Source organism: Ictalurus punctatus, chromosome 11 (genome assembly GCF_001660625.3).
Source record: "Ictalurus punctatus breed USDA103 chromosome 11, Coco_2.0, whole genome shotgun sequence".
NCBI lineage: Eukaryota > Metazoa > Chordata > Actinopteri > Siluriformes > Ictaluridae > Ictalurus > Ictalurus punctatus.
Window position 1 is genome coordinate 13,643,716 of NC_030426.2, and position 18,403 is coordinate 13,662,118.

The window sequence follows — 18,403 nt, forward strand, 5'->3', positions numbered from 1 at the left end:
AGGGTAACTGAATTCTGGTTTTCCAAATAGGGGACACCTTTTTTGGGGGCTTGGGAATGGGGGATTGAGTCTCAATAGCATTGAACATAGTGTTACTATAAATGCAAACTTTAACATGCTGAAAAAAAACCACACTTATCATCTCATAAATTTCTAAATAAAATTGGTTTTACGTTTGACATTTTTCCCTACGTTCTTTCGAATGTCACTGGAATAAAATATTAGACACCACGAGTGTACCTTCTGCCATCATTTACACATTTGAATGGACATGTAACACGAAAAGCAATGTGAAATTAAAAATGATCTTATATGGCCATGGGGATTGTTTCGACTAAGGACAGTGGTCATTTGCTGCTATCGTCAAGCAACTGTTTGATGCCGTACACAACAGCGCTTCACCTTCACGCGTTCGCTGAGAGTAAGCTAATGGTTGAGAGGCAGGAATTTGGCCAATAGGTGCTTCAAATCTTTAATAATCGACCAGTTGGTGTTCGAGAAGGCGGAAATTACAGCGCGGGTTTTAAAGCAATGCAAACATGATGCAGTATTAGAAAATAAGCACATCATAACCGAACTAAAGCAGAATCCCAGGCATTTTCTCAAATTAGAAATCCCAGCCAGATGCTTGTTTAAGGTCTGAAAAAGAGGACATGTCAATAAAGGATCAATAAAGTACTGGGATATCAATAAAGTACTCTCTATCTATCAAAACATAAGAAGCTTCAGGCTCTTAATCAACAATCAGCCAAAAAAAAAAAAAAAAAAAAAAAAAAAAAAAAAACATTTCAGGTAACATTTAAATTATGCACTGTATATGAAATGAAGACTCGTAGAAGAGGTGTGTAAGACCACATCATTTTACTGACACACACTGATAATCTTTACAAAAGACAGGAACAGACACCTCCGAGCCTCGGCTCTCGGTGTGACTGAGGCTTAAGCTTAAGGAAGCAAGCTGGGAAAATACACTGCCATGTCATGAAGCCCTTAAATTAACTACATACAACTCTATTTCTCACAGCATATAAACATTAAACACTTATTATAAAACAAAGCAATAAAATAGGCTCCTTAATAATAAAAAACATTTGTAATAAGTCCTTTTTTAAATTTCTTTTTCTTTTTAAAGTGGTGATATATGTAGGTCCCGTCCTGCTGAGAGAAATGGACTTAAATATCTGACAGCTGTTATCTACAGACACACACTACACATCATATCACAGGCTTTAAAAGGCCTTGATGTGCGAGTGGCTGTTTCAGAAACTTGGCTAGAGGAATCAATTATCAATTTATTAGTACAGTTTAGAAGTGCAAAACTAGCTTTTCTTTCTTTCTTTTTTTTTTTTTAAAGCATGGGGAGTAGACATGTTCTGATAGTCTTTAATATTATACAATGTATCACAATAATAAACAGGCACAATATTAACAGTGGACAATTCAGAATATTATTATTATTATTATTATTATTATTATTATTATTATTATTATGTGCTGCCTTCCCTTTGTGAAGAAGTTGCCTGGTTATGCAGTATATGCTGGGCAGCATTTGTGCTCTCAAATGAATTCTGTCCCATTTAGATCATCAAAATAAGGTCAGCGTAAAGACAGCTGTCCGGCTTATTTCGATTAGCGGATTAATCTGAAGACAGCATTGCACGTGGCCTTAGAGAAAGGAATCCCACAATTCTGTTCAGTGGACCACGGCCAGAACCGCCGCTCACAGTCCCCCTGATGCCCATTGACGATCCCATCCAAAATCTTTCATCTTTTTAGCTAGGCTACTTCGATAAGAATTCGCTATAATAATGATAATAGCATCTCCTTAATGCCAGCTTATTTTTACACCCAGATACTTAATTTTATAGAGTGATGACACCAAACTACCAAGCTAGCTATTTAGTTATTTCTTTTTAGCTACCCCAATGACAAACTAACTTTTGGAAAAAGCTTTTATGGAGCCTTTAGCCAGCTACTTGTTTAGCTAAGGTAACACAAGATAACACACTAGCTAGCTTTAGTTTCCAAATTAAAAAAAAAAAAAATTAAATAAAAAAAGGTGCAATACGACTGACCAATAGCATGTGTGGTTCAGGTAGTGTATGTAAGGTTGAATTCAGCCACAATACAACTAGGTTGAATAGTTTAGCAAGGGGACCGCCAGGGCTTCCAGAACAGTTCAAATGTCAGCCGATAAAAAACACTTGTATTTTTTAATGCAATATATCACAATAATATTGTGCGTGGTGATGAAGGCTAGAGGTTTAGCATGATATGTGAACCTTAGTATTGGCTTGTGCCTAACAGGGTTATGATTAAGATCGCCAAAGCTGTAAGTTATCAACATAAAACACGCCTGATTGAACAGCAGTGCAAAGCACGTCTTTAAATGCGGCCGTATAGTAGAGCTGAGACGAACAGAAAGGAAATCCGTGGCATTTTGAGAGAACCTCCCAGCTGAAAATAACAACTACACTGTCTACCCAGATGACAGCACTGTTAGAAGTCAGACTGTTATATTGCAAAGGCTACTTTCAGAAAGCACCATCTAATAAATAGACTGGTAAAAAAAGCAAAAAAACCAAAACAACCCCCCCCCCCCCACAAAAAAAACAACCCCCCCCCAAAAAAAACCAAAACAAAAAAAAAAAAACCAGAAGAACAAAACAAATCTAAATTCAGTAAGTTGCAAATAATCTACAATATTTAGGAATGCAGCTGTACAATTTGACAACAGTGTGGATTTAAAAAGGAGGTGTTTATGTTGATAAAATGGCAATGTTTCCTCCGTTCCATAAAAATATACGGGCAAGTATTAGCACCCTGAACTCGGAGAGAAATAAATTAATGCAAACTGAACAACAGGAGGAAACAATGAGCATCTGTATAAAACTAGTACAAACTCTAATGCTTTCTGGCCAAAGTGTATGCATAAGTGGCTCAAATTCTAGTAAGGATATAAAAACCACATCATGGCTGAAAGGATGTGGCACAGGCTTGTATGGGTGTGGGTATGGGCGTAGGTGTTGTATGTTGGGTGTGTATGCCTTCACTAAAAGCTTTTCAGAGATCAGAGTGATGTTTGAAAGCTTGTTAAAAAAAAGCAGATGTATACAATCACACACACGGTAAGAAACATTCTCACTTCATGTTGTGAGACGTGTGGTAGCTTTGCTCAATCTGTGCTGGTGCTGTGAGGTGGAGAAGGAGGAAGAAGAAGAATATGACGCCGGTTACTCCATGATGGTTCTGTAGATGACTGGCTCGATGTAGTCGCCTCTGTATCGGGAGTTAATCACACGCTGCCTCTTGCTGTCCTGCAGCTTCTTCTCTCCGAAGATCCCATCGAAACGCATGTCTGATGCCTTCGACTGGATGATAGCACGCACACACACACACAAAAGGGAAGACACACCACACACAAAAAAGTCAGTTTCAGTTTTTGAAAGAGAACACACCTGTGGCTATTGGCGTACCACATGCACCACATGTACCACCGGTTTTGCTCTCAGACCCGTGTGTAATCGCTAGCTGTGTTTGTCATAGGTGTTCATTAAGTGTCAGGATGTCAGCGAGATAACATTCCCAGTTGGTGAGCGTTTAAAGGGGCCCCAAACCCGTCGTTACATGTAATAATCTCTCCTTCATCATTTATTAAACGAGTGCAAGAATGAGTACAGCAAGCTGCTCAGGCTCCACATGAAAGGTTGTGAAGTTCGTGTGCTTTGTCTGTGCTCTATAATAAATGCTCTCTAGTGTGAGAGCAGTGCAGTGACATCAAAAGTCTACTGCAAGGGAATTCAACGAACATTTGTAAAAATGTCCAAGTAACAAAACTCCTTGCTTACAATGGCCAATAAACAACTGACATGACTGAATGGCGATAACAGATATTTTTTAATATTTAATTATTAGTGATTATTTCATTTCTACAAAGAAAAAAAAAGAAAAGAAAACAAATTCTTCAAATTGTCTTTTTTATTTGTTTCGTAGTGTTGCTTCACATTACCACTTTCAATTAGTGCTATGGACTCTGAACAGATTAGACATACGTTTTAAATTAGATGAAGGGAGAATAATGATGATGAGTCTTTATTGATCACAAACACTACAGCACAGTGAAATTCTTTTCTTCACATACCCCAGCATGTTAGGAAGTTGGGGTCAGAGCACAGGGTCAGCCATGATACAGCACCCCTGGAGCAGAGAGGGTTAAGGGCCTTGTTCAAGGGCCCAACAGTGGCGCCTTAGCAGTGCTGGGACTTGAACCCCTGACCTTCCGTAACCCAGAGCCTTAACCACCAAGCTACCACTGCCTCCAATAAATAAATTTGTACTTATATTCATCTTTAAACATAGTTTTCATTGATGACTTTAAACAATCATGTTGTTAATTTACTAATAAGAACAGAGAGGGAACATTAAAAAATTAAAAATCCATTAAGATCTGTGTAAACTCTCCCTTTCTGATCTAATGCCTTTAGGACTGTAGCATCTAATGAATGTCCTTGACCTCCCTAGGTATATGTAATTGGATAAGTCTCAATAAAGAACTGAATAGGGACGTCAAGCTGGCTCATCTTTAGGCTAGAGTTGCTGAACTCACACCAGGTTTTTTTTTCATTCATGCTTAACGGCTCTGCTGCGGTACTTTTTCAAGTGTTGAGTTTGGTTTCTTGAAATACTTTGCTGGGTCTGCATCCACTCTGTGGTGCACGAGTTAATGACCTCTGATATACTGAGTTTTTGAAGATAAAAAAAAAGCCTCTCATCTTCTCCGTGATCATTACCAGCTGTCAATATGCCAGCTGACCTCTAGAGCAAATTGTCCTTCAGTTTATCTTTATCACTACTCCAATGACGCATCATTTACCAAATAGCATTACTGTTGCTAACACATGTGGTACATGCATGCGATGCTATCAGTATAGGAATTATGTGCAGGTGTCTGTCATTTATGGGCAAACCCCGGCTCACACTAATGACACACACCGGTCAGTTAAACACACAAACATGTACAGGTGAGGCAAAACCTCAGATATCTCTGAAAACATCCATGAGGTCATGTGGTTAGTTAGTGTGGGTAGGTTGGCTGTAAGATGTGTCGTAAAATGGAGTTGCTTCGGGACTACAAAAACACACCCTGCGGATAACTGTAATGAAGACGAGACTATAGACCACTTACTAATACACTGCTCACGCTCAGCTGAGAAGATAAAAACTTAGATTTAAATGTTAAAATAGATGGAAAAAATCCCAAATAATGTATGGGATAATTGGGGGGCGGGGGGGGGGGGGCGGGGCTTATTAAAAAGCACAAAAGATTTGTACATTTGTAACATGCATCAGAATCTGGGGGAAAAAAAGGGTAAAATTATCAATATCCCCGCTGAGATGGTCTTCAAACAAATAGTAAACAAACTAAAAAGACAAAAGACGATAAACCGAAGAAGACAACAAATATCCTTATTAGCATTGTTAAAAATGTAAAAGTTATCTATATAAAATATCTCATTTACAATTTGTGAATATAATTAATAAAAAAAAAGATGTCTTTCATATTGTGGAAATAATATACGCTTAAACTGTAAATAACGTAAATAATGTGCGAGCATTTGTAAAATGACCTCTCTCTCTCTCTCTCTCTCTCTCTATATATATATATATATATATATACACACACACACACACACACACACACACACACACACACACACTATATTTAATATCTGTATAAAATGTGAAGATTATTTGTTTTTAAAGTTAGATTTAAAAATGCAAAACCTCAGGATTGCATTTGCAATGTGCACGGAGCCTTTGCATGCAGAGTGGCAAATTGATTGTGTGTTAATATTTGCATGTGGCAGGTATATTTGCTTCACCCACTAATGTGAAGCAAATATCATTTACGTGAATTATAAGCACTGGTGGCTTGTACATAGGGGCAGGTGGAAGAGCCCCACCATGAATATCAGCCCTTCAACAAATGTTAATCTTTATTAAGTCCTTGCTCACAATTCCATACATTTTAAATTCCGTTGAAATACTAATGACCTCTTGAGTGATCAACGATTTAAAAAATGTTACTATTTGACAGATATAAGCTGATGGCCCACTGATTTGCTTGACTTTATAGATGTTACACAGTTTTGGGGAAGCGTGTCCCCACTTAACATCCATAGAGTTCTTACTGCACCTAGTTTTCAAAAATGGGAACTAAAACAAATGCTAACAGAGGTCCACAGGGGCACAAATCATGCTGCCCCATCCTAAGGGAAGGAGCAGAGAATAGGACAGACAATTAGGTTGCCAGACTAGGATAGTTTAAGAACACTTAAAAGTTGCTTTCATAGCAAATAACTGGAATTAAATATAATAATAAAGTCTAGACACTGTGTCTATGATGTACAGAACTATTTCTATTGTAAAATATATATTGCAAAAAGTAGAACAGGGAAAGGGAGATTACGGAGTGCATAATATCCATACATCAGAATTGTGTGTGCACGATGCCGTCCTTGGTTCCCACGCAAAGATTTTGAAAAAAGAAAAAAATGTGTCACCTTTGCAGAGAGTTTGTAAAAATATTTTTACTGTCAAGTCTGTGTGGATTTTGAGATTTAGGCTGCGTCCGAAATTGCATACTATGACAGTACGTACTGCATTGCTGTTGAAACAGCACGTACTAATCAGTATGTTTGTGTAGTATGAATACAATCCTGTACATACTACGTCCGCCATATTAGCAGTGTCATGTGACCTTCAATGTAGTCAAACACATAAATCTTAAGTTAACAATTTATTCGGGTTTTGTTAAACAAAACCTGTTTAACCAAGGTTTTAAAAAGAGCCAATGCTGTCTTACGCAATTTTTTTCTTCTGAGCAAGTTCGCACCAGTCCCGTTGCATTATGGGGTTGTTTGACTCGCATAGTGTCCATCAGTTGCATACTTCAAAATCTCACCAGAAGCAGTACATCATCCTGGTATTTCTCGCCTACTGCTTCTTGTCTACTAGCCCTCTGGCATACTGCTTTTCTCCTTCTATATAGTAGGTAAGTATTCGGTTTCGGACACAGCCTTAGTCAGGCTGGTAATTTTGCTGAAACCTTGGCAACTGGTTAATGATATCAGCACTTCAGTGGTAAATCAAACACCGCTGAACAAAAGGTCATCTAAAATGGCTCAAAACAAGCTGCTAGACTACACTGGATGACTGTGTTGTTGACTCAACTGCATATTTTAGGTTAGCCTAAAAAAATTCAACAGATAGTAGCCTATAGCACGAGTCAATTGTGATCGCCTCTCAACTTAATTCTGTTTGAGGCTATGTTATTAATGTCGTCCTGCCCCACCAAAATCTATGGTCCTTAGCTGCTGCTGAAGGAGACTGTAGACATTACGTTCCACATTCTAGCAGTTAATATAATATTAGAAAACAACTGAATTTCCAGAATAGTAAATGGGAGGAAAATGGAAAGCTCTTTGCAAAAAGACAAGTGCTCTCCACTGGTGAGGTTCTAGTTCTTTCTGTTTTCATGAACAAAGGAGCAATGTGATGTTTTCACTCCCCACACCACACTCCGGTGAGCTCTTTTGCTCAGGAAGCCAGCTTCCTGTCCATCTCCATTCTATAGGTTCACAATAAAACTATTGTGTGATGTTAAAGAGTAATTCCAAGCCATTGTAAGTGGGTCAGGATGCTCAGCTAAATATTACAACGAACAAGATGGTTCTCCATTCAACAATTCTAATGAATTGTGGGAGATTCCCTAGTGTTTAAGCCTGTGAAGCCCCAGAAGTTGTTATCTGATCGTGTGGTGGCTGACACAGTAACGCTACAGTAAAGGAAGTGGTACTTAAAGTAGAGGATAAGTGTAAAATAGAATTGACATCACTCCGAGCCGTTCGTGTCATTTAGAAGAATGTGATATGCAGATGTGGTTTTCACAGCTAAATATGTAGCTCACCAGTCTGGATTTCACCCTTTTGGGCAGTTCTTCATCTAATGTGTAGACATCATCTCTCTTGGCTGTGAGCTGTGAGCCATCCTCAAACTCCACCTATGCAGAAGCAGATGACAGGTCGTCTTAGTTCTCTTTAAAACCTGATCTTCCTTCTGTTGAGCCAGTGGAACAGTCAAGGTTCTGCGACCACAACTGCCACACAGCTGTCCCTTTATCCTCTACTGTTAGACATGGTTTCAAATCTCTGGTTTAAGGATTCTTGTGGTTGTCAAGTTTCAGTTACTCTCTTAAAGGTACTTTTGGAGGAGCTAGGCTAATGTAAGCATATTCAATTCAAATGTAAATAAGGAGCTACATCATTTCCATTTTCTCAACCTGTTGTGTTCTTTTGTGTACTTGTTACCATGTCACATTCAGAGCATGTTAGGATTTTGGCTTACCTGGTACATTTGAATGATGTGTGCTGCCACAAACTTGGCTCCGTAGATGATTCCATCAGTCCAACGCACTTGCACCACCTCTCCCAGGGGTGGAGGACCCAGCTGGGTACAGTCACGGCTCTGCGCACACACAATTTACATTCAAAACACCAGAGTAACAAATATTTACTTACATGCTTATATTGCGGCTGATTGTGTACGTTGGACATTTGTTGGTCTCTTCACCTTTCAGCAAAGGCACCAGATGTTTGTATTTTTTGGGTTGTATTTGAGTTTTATTTACTCATCACTACCTACTTCAAACAAAACTCAAATAATTGGTGTTTTAGGACCTTTTGTATGAGAGTCTTTCGACTGCAGAAGCAAATTAGGCAGCACATAGAGTACAGTGTAAAAGGTCTACACACCCTTGTTAAAATTGCACGTTTTTGTGATGTAAAAAATTAAACCGATATAAATTCTTTCAGATCTTTTTGCACCTTTAATGTGGAGGGAAAAGAGAAAAAGTAAAGAAAAAAACTCCACAAGTGTTCACACCCTTTTATAATGAGGCAGGTGAGACAATCAGAATTAACCAATCAGATTCAAGCTCATGTCAAAAAGTAATTATCATACACCTGTCATCAATTCTGATTAAATCTGATCGAGATCCTCCAGTAAGCTTGTTGCTCATTTCAAAATGGCAGTCTTTTCATTCTACCTCAGGAGAAGCCGACTGCTTTCACTGCTGTGAGGCAGAGGGAAAAAAATCTGCTGCAGGATGGTAACAATCGAGTCAAGACCTGATACCAATCTAAGGCACAGTGATTGGAAGTGTATGCTCTAGGATACCAAATATATCAAAGTCAGAATGCGCAAACTGGCAGTGAGGAATTCTACACAGCTGAAAACAAACTCTAGTTTTACTCTCAGCTGCATTATCTAGCTGGTTTGCGAAACCATTGTTGAGTTGCTTTATATTCGGACTGAGGTGTAGTGTATATTGGCTGTTCTAGAAATCAGCATCCCTGACTTCAACATACAGAATCAACTCAAACGCTCAAGCAATTTCATGGGTACTTTCAAGATCCCGAAGATTATGGGCGAAAAAGTGAACAATCAGCAGAAGTCTGGTCTAGCCTCAGATGCTTTGTTAGCTCACTGACATGTGGGGTTGGACAATCCTGAATGAGATATGAATGATAACGTTACGGCTTGGAATTGAGACTGTGAATGTCACTCACTGAATGTCAATATTTAGAACATATTTATTAAATTCTTACATGACTGTAGCAGACTGTGGTAGCTATATCTTCCTAGCGGTTGTTGGTGAATGACAGCTTGTTTGCAATTTGATTTGTTGATGTACTGCAATAGCCTAAATCCTAACCACTACTTGTGTAGCCCTCAGCAAAAAAAAACAACCCCAAAGGCATCAGATATTACTGTGGCTGAATTTTGAAGAACAACCAAAAAACCCCATCAGATATTACTGTGGGTGAATTCTGAAGAACAACCAAAAAACCCCATCAGATATTACTGTGGGTGAACAATAAATCTGGTTTGATTTATATGCAGAAGGGAATCATATTTCAGTTCAGGAAAATCTTTCAGAACTATGCATATTAGAAAATTTCATCCCTTGACCACGTGATGGACTTTCCCAGAACACCAATCATTTAGTGTAAAATGGTAACCAGATTAGAGAGTTCAATGTGTCCTCCAAGAGGAAAAAAAAGGAAATCAGCAATAGTAATGGCCGCTTTCAAATTGATTGTTTTTTGTTTCTTTTCTTATGCTCTGCCGAGTTAAAAATGGTGTCTCTGTGGGTTGAGTTTAAAAAGTGGTAGCTCTGTGTTTGTGATTTGAAATTTCAAAATACCCTTAACCACCAAATACGTGGCTGTAAACTTGGATTATATCCTGCCTTAACTGTAATGTAATTCTGGATAAAGGGGTTAAAATGTAATGCAATGGAGTCCACACTCAAGCCCTCTCACCACAATGTCCTCAGGGAAGAGGTTTTCACTGAAGGAGCCATCATCAAAGTTGACCTCATAAAATGTCTCCTTTGTCAGCTGAACCACATCACACTGGTAGTAGCGCCCATTTTTGTGCTTGCAGATCACTCTCTGGCCTGCACTGATTTCCCTCATGGCCTCCTTTTTCCGCTGTTGGAGAAAAAGAAAGTCGTATTTCCCCAGAGAATCTAACACCCATATCCCATTTACCCAAGTTAGTACTAGCAGCAGCCCCAATTCTCCACATGAACAAAATGCCTTTGACATTAAATGAGAAAACATTCAATCATAAACAGATACACAAGGATGTGGTTTTATGTGTTTAGTGTTTGATGCAGAGCATTTATTTGGCTTGCAAATAAATTACCATCTAAAGATAGCACTACCAACAGCACCGAAAGCTGAAATCCGAGCGATATTTGGTCTTTGTCTTATATAGTCCTAGCTATGATTTTTACAGCAAAAGCATATATATTCATTTCTTTGGTCTAATTTTAATATACCCATTTCTTAGTGTATTTACGGTTGCTAACCCTATAGTCTTCAACATTACTGGAATGCACCCCACACTTTCGCTGTTCATTTCCCCAAGTAACTGAATCAAGCCCAAAGTATGCTTCACTTTTTACAGGTACGCTAGGATCAGCGTACAGTACGAGTAATGCAAATTTCTTCATCACAGAGTGCTGATACACATGCTGCCAGATTTTTCTAACAGGTTGCACATGCGCATTTAATTCTTTTGCACTATTTAGTTGTTCCACAAGGTGGCAACAGTGACCCAAGGCCATGATTCTCAAGATAGTCGAAGGAAAAACAGAATAAAAGGAAGAGACTGAAACTAGTGCAAGCTTTTTTCTAGTTGAGTGGTCACATAGACCACCTTCTCTTTTAAAAAATTTCTTCTTCCTCTAGTAACAAGTAAAGCAGCATGTCTTTCTCCTCCATTGTTCTTCGCGTTGCTGTGATTCTTCTTCGTTGTCGTCCTTCGCACCAGAAGTCCTGCTTTACTGCTGTGTACTGACTCTTGTAGGCTAGGAGGAGTAGTGCAAGTTGTTGTAATGCACATGCGTCGACTGCCTGTGTACACGTACATGTACACATGCGTCGACTGCCTGTGTACACGTACGTCAAATGTAGTATACTTTGAAAGGCTATGCGTACGACTGTGCGCATACGCTAACGTACATGTATTAAAAATGAAGTATACCAGAGGCTTCAGAGTGAAAAAAGCTCTGCTTGTAGGATCAAGCCATCTGATATTGCATGTGAATGCGTTATATATGCTGTGCGAGTATGTTAGGGCTTGATTACGCAATAAATACTACTATTTCATGCTATCTTCCGATTAAATGAAAAGCTGTTATAAATAAACATAATTATGAGCCACGGAGTATCTCTTTATCATCATCATTTGCCTCATAGATAATAGAACTCTGTGTGGAGTTTCACGTTCTCCCTGTGTTTGTCGGAGTTTCCAGTCTTACAGTCTGCTACCACAACAAATTACGCTAACTGAACATGGAGGAACATTATTAATACCTATTGGTATCACATTACAAGTGATTTGTGAAAATATACAATACAACAAATAGTATGGTTGTACTGAGCATGAATAACTTGGCTAATCTTGGTTATATGTCACCTTGACAACAGGCATGCTACATCTTATGGACTTATGTGAATGGGAAGAAACAGATGGGGGGACTGGGTGACTTAGTGGTTAGCACATTTGCCTCGCACCTCTAGGGTTGGGGGTTTGATTCCCGTCTCCACCCTGTGTGCATGGAGTTTGCATGTTCTCCCTGTGCTATGGGGGTTCTCAACACAAGTCACATTGATGTCTGTGGGATTGTGGTCGGTCATTGTTCAACTTTACTAAATGTCAAACTAATGAATTTGACTACAAGAAACATTTTCAACAAGATGTGTTGCTTCAACGTATTAAGTGAAATTATGCATAGGAGTTATGTAACTACTGTTAGCCTTGGTATTAACATAAGTAGCTCTGTACTTTGTAAAGATGGACTTTTCCACAGAGTGAAATTAAGGTTAATATTCTAGCAAATGCTTCAGCTTAGAAAAAAATACAATGCTGAACTATGGCAATACTGCTTCACAAACATTGTATGAAATAAATATGGCTTTTTTCTCTCTCTAATTTATCAAGCTTATAGTCCAAAATAAAATAATAATAATAAAAAAACAAACAGTACTTTAGTTAACTACCTCTAACATAGTTATTGCTGCTCTAATTTATCACTTCTGATTGGAACATACTTCTCCTCTAATTTTTTACCTCTGATTGCACAGGCCCTTTATGACGGCAGCAGGTGACATAGACGATGAAAGGCCAGTCATCCGGGTGCATAAGGACACCCGCAGCCTGGGCACAGGTAGGGTGGTACGAAGTGGGGCAGCGGCCATGAGAACACTGCACACAGCAGCCTGTCGTCTTCTTCATCCGCCTCTTACAGTAGTAACATTTCTGTAAAAAAAACACAGTCTCAATAAGTGACACACATTTGCCTTCACATGACAAACGGGAAATAAGGTGAACTCGATACAGTGAACAGGGCGAAATAAGAGGAATAATGTACAAAAGTCTAGAATTTCCCTGTTCGCTTCAGAGTAATTACTGTAATCTTAAACATTTCCTTTTAAGGCTAACACAGTGGCAAAGAAAAAACTCCCTAAGGTTTAACTATGAAGAAAACTTGAAGCCCATTCACCTCTGGTTGTGATTCACCACTGTGAATCAAAAGTTAATTATTCAGAAAAACATTTTGGTTTATACCGAACAGCCATAACATTAAAACCACTGGCAGGTGAAGTGAATAATATTGATTCCCTTCACGGGGTGAGATATATTAGGCAGCAACTGAACAGTCAGTTCTCAACGTTGATGTGAAGCAGGAAAAATGGGCAAGCGTAAGGATCTGAGCGACTTTGACAAGACCCAAATTGTGACGGCTAGATGAGTGGGTCAGAGCATCTCCCAAACAGCAGGACCTGTGGGGTGTTCCCAGTATGCTGTGGTTAGTACCTACCAAAAGTAGTCCAAGAAAGGACAACTGGTGAACCTGCTACAGGGTCATGGGTGCCTAAGGCTCATTGATGCGCGTGGGGAGCGAAGACTAGCCCATCTGGACCGATCCCACAGATCTACTGTAACACAATTTGCTGAAAAAGTAAATGCAGGCTATGTTAGAAAGGTGCCAGAACACACAGTGCATCGCAGCTAGGAAGCAATGGAAGAAGGTGGCCTGGTTTGATGAATCACGTTTTCTTTTACATCATGCGGATGGCCGGGTGCGTGTGTGCATCGCCTACCTGGGGAAGAGAAGGCACCAGGATGCAGTATGGGAAGTAGGCAGACCAACTGACGCAGTGTGATGCTCTGGGCAATGTTCTGCTGGGAAACTTTGGATGTTACCACCTACCTAAATATTTTTGCAGACCAAGTACACCGCTTCATGGCAATAATATTCCTTAATGGCAGTGTCCTCTTTCAGCAGGAGAATGTGTCCTGCTACACTGCACGTTGTTTTGAGGAAAATGATAAAGAGTTCAAGGTGTTGACTCGGCCTCCAAATTCCCCAGATTTCAATACGGTCGAGCATCTGTGGGATGTACTGAACAAACAAGTCTGATCCATAGAGGCCCAACCTCACAACTTACAGGAGTTAAAGGATCTTCTGCCAACATCTTGGTGCCAGATACCACAGCACACCTGCAGAGGTCTTGTGGAGTCCATGTCTCGACGGGTCAGAGCTGTTTTGGTGGCAGAAGGGGGACCTACACAATATTAGGCAGGTGGTTTTAACGTTATGGCTGATCGGTGTATATGTAATGCGCGTTCCTGACTCAGTATCACGTATTATCAGCACTACTACCTTCAGATTTTCACAACAGTTTACCCACCGATACCACTTGCACCCACGCGTATATGGCTAGAAAAACTCTAGAGAGCTCAATCTATCTGTAGTGTTTTCTGCTTCTAGTGCAGCTCATCACTGTCTTTTATTTGTATACAAGCACAGATGTAGAAAAATAAATGATATTAGATTAACAGCACCTTCATTACTTGATAATTACTACCCAAATCAGATAATGATTTAATTATTAGTGTGGCTACTTATTAGTGTTATTGTTTTGGCCTTATAATAGCAAGGAAAGATAAAGTACTGATAAAGAAATGTGATTAGACAAAAAAACTTTTGGACTGTACGAGTTACATTTGCTATACACCGTCTTCTCAGTAAAAAGGAAATGGCACTTCCTCTGTAGCAGAATCACGAGCTTTGTTGCAAATCAAAGTGCAGTTATTTTACCAGCTTAAATCTCTGTAAAGGAATGCCACTGAGATCCACTGGAGATCTCTCTGTGATGTTCACGAAGCGAGCCTCTAACACCGCCACCGCACACAGCACATGCACCCACCTGCAATATCAAACACAGAAACATGCCACAATCACGTGTGTATAAGCGTAGCCCACACATTCAGAGAGAAGCTGACAACACTGAAATACAGTAGCTCATCAGTATCAATCCTGGGCTGTGGGTTAGTATAAGAGGGAGTGCTCACTTGTCATTGTTGGCTCTGTGTAAGGCTCCACCTCTTAATGAGCACAGACAACAACTCTGTAAAATCAAGAGAGACACCCAAAGTGAGACATCCAATGACCTTAGTAATGACTTGTTGAGCTAGAGAACAATGTGTAAAGATTACTGAGAAACTACTGGAAATTGATATTTGACAGAAGTTGCTGATGGGAAAACCGGTTTTCTCATGATAAAGTTGACTTTGTACACTGGAAAAGAACCAATAAGGCAACGCAGGTTGTGATGATGCTGTTACATGGTGACGTGATGATGCGGTCACTTTTACTCATCATTATAACACTAGCTTATGTAAGACATTTGATGTTTACACTTCCAAATGGCTTCATCCATCATTTTCACAAGTTCACTACTTTGAAAAAGAAACTCTGTGACTTTGTGAAGTTCTGCTCTTGATGTCTACAGTGATTTTGTAATGTTGGTCTATTCTCTCCTCTAACAAACCTCCCTTAGGCTGGTTAAGTAATAGAGCAGAAGTTATAGTTGAGCAAGGATTCAGCCAAAATACAATAGGGCTTGAGTCAAGGGCACACTTAAACAAAGAGGAAATTTGTTGGGACAAGGATATTTACAGTAAATGAAACATTTGAAAGGATTTCCGTATGTAAAATCATCCATGGATGAACAATCCGCAGAAACAATTCTCTAACAGCTATGCACACTGACCTCGGTGAGGGCATTGGCTTTGCAACGGGCACATTTCCAGTCTTTCGTGACTCTCCCAGGAGAAACGCCATAGCAACCTAGCACAACACAAACACAGACTTTAAAACAGGACCACTAAAATCAGTTTTACACAGTGCAAATCCAGTCTTTTACGATTATTAGTCACACTGTATGAGATGATCCCAATAGGAATGATGTAACAGACTGTGTGATAACCCGTGTTCTTCCTGTCAGATTAAATGAAGAACATAGCTACTATGTTCTGCAACACTGGATGCTCAGCAATGGAGCACAAATTTGTAGCTCTTCAACTGGAAAGCATAAAACGTTTTCATGTTGTCATCATAATAAATAAACTCTAGGAACAGAGCATTTGCATGCTAATTAGCTAGCGGCAAAACTAGAAGCTGTTATTCATCCTCTATTTCTGTCCATGTCACATCCCTTTTTCTCCTGACATGGTATAACTGTGATGAGACAATATAGAGACATTCTCTCTGCTGCCCAATTCAACTGCTCTTTAAAAAAATAAAATAAATCAAATATGTTTTGTTTACTGCTGTGCTTGAAGCTGTCCTGTGAGTTTTGTGTAATCAAATGCTGTCCTCCTATTGGTAAATTTTAGACGAGTGTCATAACAGTCACAAGCTAAGATTTTAAGCAACATTTTCTGACACTGCCAGAACTTTGCCATTGGCTGTTGGTGGTGATAGTGACGCTAAATCGGTTACCACTGAGAACATCACAATATACCACCACTCTCAACTCACGACTTTTGTGATTTTTGTGACAGAAAAATCTGGCCGAATATCGTACAGTGTAAACCCATCATATAATTCAATTCAAGGTCATTTGTATAGCTTTTTTTTAACAATATGTGTCATCATAATAAGCAGAATGTGAGTGTTAATCAGCAGTATGAGCTTGTTAGTGTGTGAGTGTTAATCAGCAGTATGAGCTTGTTAGTGTGTGTGAGTGTTAATCAGCAGTATGAGCTTGTTAGTGTGTGTGAGTGTTAATCAGCAGTATGAGCTTGTTTGTGTGTGTGTGTGTTAATCAGCAGTATGAGCTTGTTAAGCCTCTGGTATACTTTTTTTTTTAACACGTACGCTAGCATATGCACACAGTTGTACGCATAGCCTTTCAAAGTATACTCCATTCGACATGTACGTGTACACAGGCAGTCACAAGTCTGATCCCAATTCTTATCCATGGAGTCTGTTAGTGTGTGTGAGTGTTAATCAGTAGTACGAGTTTGTCAGTGTGTGAGTGTTAATCAGCAGTACGAGTTTGTCAGTGTGTGTTAATCAGCAGTATGAGATCATTAATGGGTGAAACTGGTACTCACTGGTGTGCACACGCACACAGCACTGGGAGCAGCTGATGAGCAGGCTGGTTCCATCCTTGTCCAAGTGAGGAGTGGACAGATGAAGTTCAGTGCATTCTTCTGTGGTTGTGCTGAAACACATCTCGGGGATCAGCGGCTTCGTCCTCATTTGACGTCCAGCCTGAACCACAATCTGCTCACAGTCAGCCTCTTCAGACTAGACGGAAGACAAACAAGAGTGATGAATATCTGTCAGCAATGCCACTGTGACACCTGCATCAGTCTACAGAAGTACAGCGGAACGATATACAGTCACCATCGACACTGCACATCACATCGCAAAGGCTGTAACAGCCAAGTTCAGTCGAGACAATCGTAATACTAATACATTTTTAAGTGTGTGTGTGAGAGAGAGAGAGAGAGAGAGAGATACAATCCTTTCACAATTCACCTATCCAAGGTAGAGAATGGAGTGCGTATATACATTGGGTTTATAGTATCCACTGCAAACTTTTCCAGTGTCTATACTACTAGTCAAAAGTTTAGACACACTCATTCTTTATTTTTAGTATTCCCACCCCCACATTTTAGAAAAATAATAAAGTCATCAAAACTCCAAATAAAAAATCCAAAAGAAATCAAAATAATGTAATATTTTAGCATCTTCAAAGTAGACCCCCTTTTTGCCTAGAATTTTCAGAAATGTATTCTTGGCATTTTCTCAACAGATTCTTGAGGAATCTCCCAGAGATGTTTTTTTTAACAGTATTAAAGGGGTTCCCACCTACGCTGGACACTTACTGGCTGCTTTTCAGAATATTTTGCTCAATTCATCCATTAAAAAAAAAAAAAAAAATGTAAATAAAATGTTTGTCTTCTAATGAAAGAAATGAAAATGTTGGCACGATTATATTTTTATCTACAACACCAATTACAAACATTAAATCATACACCTTCAGATCAAAAGATCATGAGAAACATTTCAGTCCAGTGTCTCCAAACTTTTGATTGGTAGTTTATACCTTAAATGGAGAACAGGCATTTTATATATATATATTATATATATATATATATATATATATATATATATATATATATATATATATATATATACACACATACACACACACACACACACACACATACATATACACACACACACAGTATTTCACAAAAGTGAGTACACCTCTCACATTTTTGTAAATATTTGATTATATATTTTAATGTGACAACACTGAAGAAATGACACTTTGCTACAATGTAAAGTAGTGAGTGTACAGCTTGTGTAACAGTGTAAATTTGCTGTCCCCTCAAAATAACTCAACACACAGCCATTAATGTCTAAACCACTGGCAACAAAAGTGAGTACACCCCTAAGTGA

General features: G+C 39.1%; 1 protein-coding gene across 1 annotated transcript in view; it reads right to left on the reverse strand.

Moving 5' to 3' along the window:
- Positions 1–842: 842 nt before the first annotated feature.
- kdm4aa (lysine (K)-specific demethylase 4A, genome duplicate a) overlaps positions 843–18,403 on the reverse strand; it is a 38,053-nt gene continuing 20,492 nt past the window's right edge. The window contains exons 14-22 of the mRNA XM_053683705.1: positions 17,044–17,239; positions 15,696–15,772; positions 14,995–15,050; positions 14,741–14,849; positions 12,706–12,894; positions 10,386–10,556; positions 8,407–8,526; positions 7,970–8,062; positions 843–3,371 (exon numbers count right to left, since the gene is read on the reverse strand). Coding sequence (XP_053539680.1) covers positions 3,234–3,371; positions 7,970–8,062; positions 8,407–8,526; positions 10,386–10,556; positions 12,706–12,894; positions 14,741–14,849; positions 14,995–15,050; positions 15,696–15,772; positions 17,044–17,239 — 1,149 coding nt within the window. The 3' untranslated portion in view covers positions 843–3,233. The remainder of the gene's footprint in view (positions 3,372–7,969; positions 8,063–8,406; positions 8,527–10,385; positions 10,557–12,705; positions 12,895–14,740; positions 14,850–14,994; positions 15,051–15,695; positions 15,773–17,043; positions 17,240–18,403) is intronic.